The 5,280-nt window shown below is 44.0% G+C and overlaps 1 protein-coding gene across 1 annotated transcript in view; it reads right to left on the bottom strand.

The window, feature by feature from the left end:
- The window catches only part of STOX2 (storkhead box 2), a 10,434-nt gene extending 5,242 nt beyond the window's left edge, over nucleotides 1–5,192 (bottom strand). Inside the window, exons 1-2 of the mRNA XM_008944339.1 lie at nucleotides 5,165–5,192; nucleotides 1–1,812 (exon numbers count right to left, since the gene is read on the bottom strand). The exon at nucleotides 1–1,812 is cut by the window's left edge and continues 469 nt beyond it. Coding sequence (XP_008942587.1) covers nucleotides 1–1,812; nucleotides 5,165–5,192 — 1,840 coding nt within the window. The remainder of the gene's footprint in view (nucleotides 1,813–5,164) is intronic.
- Nucleotides 5,193–5,280: the final 88 nt, after the last annotated feature.

Here is a 5,280-nt window from a genome sequence, read left to right as displayed (position 1 = left end):
GAGTGTTGTGCAGAGGTTTAAAGAGTGTATCCTTGCTAAATATTTCTTTCCTTTTATCAAGGCTGCTCGACTCAGCACTATGGTGTTGAACCAGCCGCCCGTTCGCTATCACCTCTGGAGCTTGGCCAGCAATCGCCGAACCACTGCTTGGGCCCTTGGGGGACTCGTCTTTGTGCGCCCCAGGCTCCCTGGCAATGTGTTGAGATTGTCTTTCTGCGGGACTCATTTTTTTGAGCCCATCTGTCCCTGTCAGCATATCATGATCCTCTTTATTCTTTCCCAATGGTGACGGAGCAGTAAGCACAGTCTCACTGGATGTGTTGCACTGAAAATAGTCATCGACTGCTGACTTTGTTGTGCAGGAGTTGAGCTCGCTATACGACGGCAAATTCTCTGTAGGCTTGCTTTGTTCCAACAAGCTACAAGAACTAGGGGTTTCTACGCTGCCGGTAGCTATCTCAGGGATGCAAGTCTCTTTGTAGCTTGCCGATGAAATCAGAGCCCTTTGATGACCGAGTGACTGAGACGGCCTTAAGGTACTATCGTCAATGTAAGTTTGGCTAGTAGTTTGGTCGTCTGGGCTACAGCCTTCACCTATATCTTCAGGTGTGCCTAAAGCAGCCGAGCCCAGGGGTCCCTTGGAGTTATCCATGGATCTAGACCTTTCTTTAGCCTTACTGGACCGCTCGTTCCTCGATCTTCTATCCTGTGTATGGCTGTGGCTCCGATGGACCTTGGAGTGAGAGCTTCCCCTGGAAGGCTCAGGGAAAGGCATTTCAGTTCTTCTTTTGGCCAGCTCACCAGACACATCCCACTCCGGTGTCATGGGAAAGTGAGATTCAATCATGTTAGGATTGCTGTGCATGATAAAATTATCTCCTTTGTGTTCTATTATAAAACAGCCTTCCCGTGGGGATCGCGTCAAGGGGTCATAGAACTCGTACTCCCTTTCAGCAGGTATATCCAAATGAGAGCCATCTGATGGGTCTCCTTTAGACACCCGGGTCTTGCTGTGTGACCTCGACTTCCCGTGAGACTTCCTGTGATTCCTGCTCTTTTTACTTCGTCCACTGTGGTGAGCTGAAGATCCTGCTTTGCTTCGTTGAGCTTTTTCTTCTTCAAGTTTCTTCATTAGTGCAGTGTGCCTCATGACGTTTTCCACAGTCAAATCTGGGTTAATGCGCCTGATAATCTCCATTTCTACCTCTCTAGGTATAGTGGTAGGGGTGTCCTCGTCCCTTAGCGGCCACTCCTCCGGAGGAAACTGCGCAGAGAAATTTGCCAACTGTTTTGTCTTGTCCTTCTTAAAACTTAATCGGAACAATTTGAGTCCAAATTTCTTAGACTGCTTTTCTACATCCTTAGGCTTTGTGAGTGTCTCTGCTTTGTAAGAAAAATTGACCGTACTTTTACTTTTCTCAGTAGGTGGGACCTGACATAACGAAGGAGGACAGTATGAGTCTTTACAGTCTTTTGCTGATTTCCTCTGTAGGGTAGATGCGTGCATGCTGTGCATGTCTTCTCTGCAACAGTGGCAGGAGTCGCAGTGGTTTTTGGGTAGTGTTCGGTCCCTGACGCAGCCCGAGGTGGAAGGAGTTATAGTTCCTTGTTGTGGAGAGGTACATTGAGACCTGTCAGGTATCCTCTCATCCAAATGGTACCATTTACTGTTAGTTCTTATGAGGGATGGTGTTATAAAGTATGTCTGCGGGGTTACAATGAAATAACCATCTGGAGTTGGGTATATTTTCCTCTCACGTACAAGCATATTCAAGGTATGGCGAAGGATCTCTGGACTGGGTGTTGGAACTCCTAGAAATGACAGTAAACACACATCAGGGAGTGCATAAAACCATGCAGGACTTTCTGGCTCCCCCCTCCCCAACAAAAATCCGTTTTTTTCCAAGAAGCAAGCTGGAATATGCTGAACAAACAACTCCAGTGAAGCACTCTTATCTGTTTGTTTTTCCACTTATCTCCTACACTTCAGGCATATCAATTATGAATTAAATAGAAAGGAGTGTCAGGAAGACGGAATTAAGCTTTTTTCAGTGATGACCTGTGATAGGACAAGGGGTAATGGGTGCAAATTGGAGCATAGGAGGTTCAAGGTGAATATCAGAAAAAACTTTTTTACTGTGAGGGTGCCGGAGCACTGGAACAGGCTGCCCAGAGAGGTTGTGGAGTCTCCTTCACTGGAGACATTCAAAACCCACCTGGACGCCTTCCTGTGTGATGTACTCTGGGTGACCCTGCTCTGGCAGGGGGGTTGGACTAGATGATCTTTCGAGGTCCCTTCCAACCTCTATGATTCTATGAGGCCACTAATGGAGTGTTAAATGGATAAAGAAGGGGAGGACTTCTAGTTTCTTCCATTGTGCAGGTGACCTTAAGCTACAAGATGGAAGCACTGGAAAGCAAAGGGTGTCAGGGGAAACATTTCACTTCTATTCTTCTTCCAACAAAATATTTTATCCCTATTTACCAGAACTATTTATTATAATGCTGAGTCGTGTATAAAACACTGGTTATTTATTATTATGTTTTTCCACAGAAGAATACTACACAGGAAAAACATGCATTCCCTCAAACTGCCTCTTCATCGTAAATTTGATTGAACTCACTTGCACTCCTGTTAAAACATGTTACATCACCTGTTCCAAAAAAAGACACGTCTTGAATGATACAGTTCATCTTACCCAAATAGACTTTTCCACTGTGCCGGAAGTTACAGATTTAGCTTCTAAAAATTTGCTTCCCAAGTTCCTTGCCTTTCATGTGAGACGGGCACTACCCAAGTGCATGTGTCACATACTGGGAGAGGGACAACTACGACAACTCTGCATCGGTGCTGCATTAGCCACAGGGTGGACTTAGCATTGTGAGCCTAGTCCTTTCCATTACCAGTACTCCTGCTGGGTTCAGTGGTGCAAGACCAAGTCCTCAGTACTTTATTAGATAAAATACCAAGCTAGTACACTGTTCATAGGACTAAGTTCCATCTAGAGCTAAGGAAACAAGAGACTTTGTTCACAAGCTAGTTTAAAAGAAAAATAACCTGTCAATAAGAAATAAAAATCCTTTAAAATTTTCAGTGGAAGAAAGGTTATCTTCAATCAAAACACTTTGTGGAACTAAAATGCATTTTAATTTTACCTTAATGCTGGATACTGACCTGGTTTACGTTTTTAGAACTAAAGAAATTTTTTTTCAAAAGTTCAGATAGTCTATTTTAAACTAAAAAAGTTAATACTATTTACTCTGGGTCTTACTTTTTTTTTTTTTTTTTCCAGCAGAAAATAATGAGGAAAAAAAAACCAGCCCAGAATCAGAGTAACTTGGATTGGAAGTAACCTCTTTAACTTATCTGCTCAACATCCCGACACACAGCCAGGCTGCCTTAGATCAGGTTGATTGGGGCTTTGCCAAGTCAAACTTTTGACTGTCTCCAAGAACAGAAATTCCATGGACTCAAGCATGCAAAAACATTTCAACAAATTACATGCTTTTTACAAAAATACTTCATGGAAAAATCTCAACCACGTGTACCTGCCACAAACACAGTATCTTCAGTAGCACATAGTGTCTGGTCACCAACTCTTCTCCCACGTGTCAAAGGCTGGAGCCTGCAAGCTCAGTGATCTCCTTGTGTTGGCAAACACAAGGATGCTAGCAAGGGCTCTGGCACTATGACCAACATCCCATCATAAGATAAGCAACAAGAAATAGAGAAGTTTTACTAGTTCCTTAACTCACCCTCTTCCTTGCTACTGGGTTGCAGATAAAATAGTAAGTATTCTTATGTCTAGCTTTGAATGTTGTTTGAATTTAGAGACAAGATCATACTGCTCACATCCAGTAATATCTGCAACTAGAAGTCTTACAGCAGAAACAGCAAAGTGTTAGGAATAACACAGACACATGAGTGAAAGCAGTTACAACAGGACAGGTGCCGGGGAGAAGAACATGGGGACAGTAAAGATATTTCATGCACAGTTGGCAGATCTGAAAGACTGGGGCCAATCCAGACACAGGAAGTTGTTGTGGTTTGAGGCTTGGAATGGGGGCGTGACCTTCCAGCACCTGGGAGGACCCTGGGTGGGGGTGAACCATTGTATTCCCTCCCCTTCCCACACACACCCTGATAAGAGGCAGGAAGTGGGTGCTAACTGCACTCCTGCCCTGCAGTTCTGAGGTGGAGGTTGTGCTTTCACTCCGTGGGACCTTGGAACTATTTCTGAGGGTTTTGTATATTTTGCTTATTTTTGTATTTCCCCTAATCTGTGTATATATATTTTTTTTTTCTTACCTCCCTTTTTTGTTTTCTGTTCCTTGTTAAACAATATACTTCATATTTTTTTTTTCCAAGTCCCTCCCTCTCTCTCTCTCTCTGGGAGGCGGGGGGGAAGGGAAGTACATAGTTCTGTTCCGTGTGGGTCCTGCCCTGAACCCCTTTTTACATGGAACCAGAACAGAAGTAAAAGAGGTAAAGAAAGGATATCATTTCAGAGACTAAATGAGGCTAAAATCTGGAAAAAATATGCAAATGAAATGGAGAATCAGGAACATGCACTTTCTCCCCTTTTCTATGTGTGTCCACAGTTTATATGATAATCCTAGAGAAAGGAACAAAGACCCCAGACCTGCTGGATGAACAAACATGCCAGAAATAGCAACAGATGGGAAAAGCTGAAATCCAGAGACTCTGAGGTAAAAAGGATGACCCCTCCCTAGGCCAGAGCCCTGAATCTCTCTAGATGAAATAAACAATATACTGAGCTTCCTCTGGATTGTGAGGCAACTGGAGAGCAAACTGCCCTCTGTGTGAGCTTAGAGGAGAGCATAGGAACATGAAGAGTGATCTCAATTCCAGTAACAACCCCTGGTGGTCATCGAACCTCTTCTTCCCTGCGGTGGAGCTGCTGTGTCTGCTTGAGTACCACCACCCCTTTCACATTATGCGTTGCATCACCACGAGAAGTGGATGACCCTGAACTCAAGCTCATGTGCTTCTCCATCCTGTGCTGAAAACACACTGCAGGGTCCCGCTGAGATGCACTTGCAGTGCAGCAGCCAGCCTCTCTTCCTGCCTCAACATAAAGAACCTGAGCAGCACACCGCATTTTCCTGCAGCTTACACGTAAACACCTCAACGCATACTTACCTTTGTCTGTGAGAACTTGGTTCTTCATCCTTGTTTTACTTAAAGACTTAACAGACTGTTTTGAAAACATCCGAACAAAAATAAAAGGGAGGAAAAAAATTATCCTAGGAGTTTAC

Source organism: Merops nubicus, unplaced genomic scaffold, assembly GCF_000691845.1.
Source record: "Merops nubicus isolate BGI_N331 unplaced genomic scaffold, ASM69184v1 scaffold48660, whole genome shotgun sequence".
Lineage (NCBI taxonomy): Eukaryota > Metazoa > Chordata > Aves > Coraciiformes > Meropidae > Merops > Merops nubicus.
This window is presented reverse-complemented; position numbering and strand designations above follow the sequence as displayed.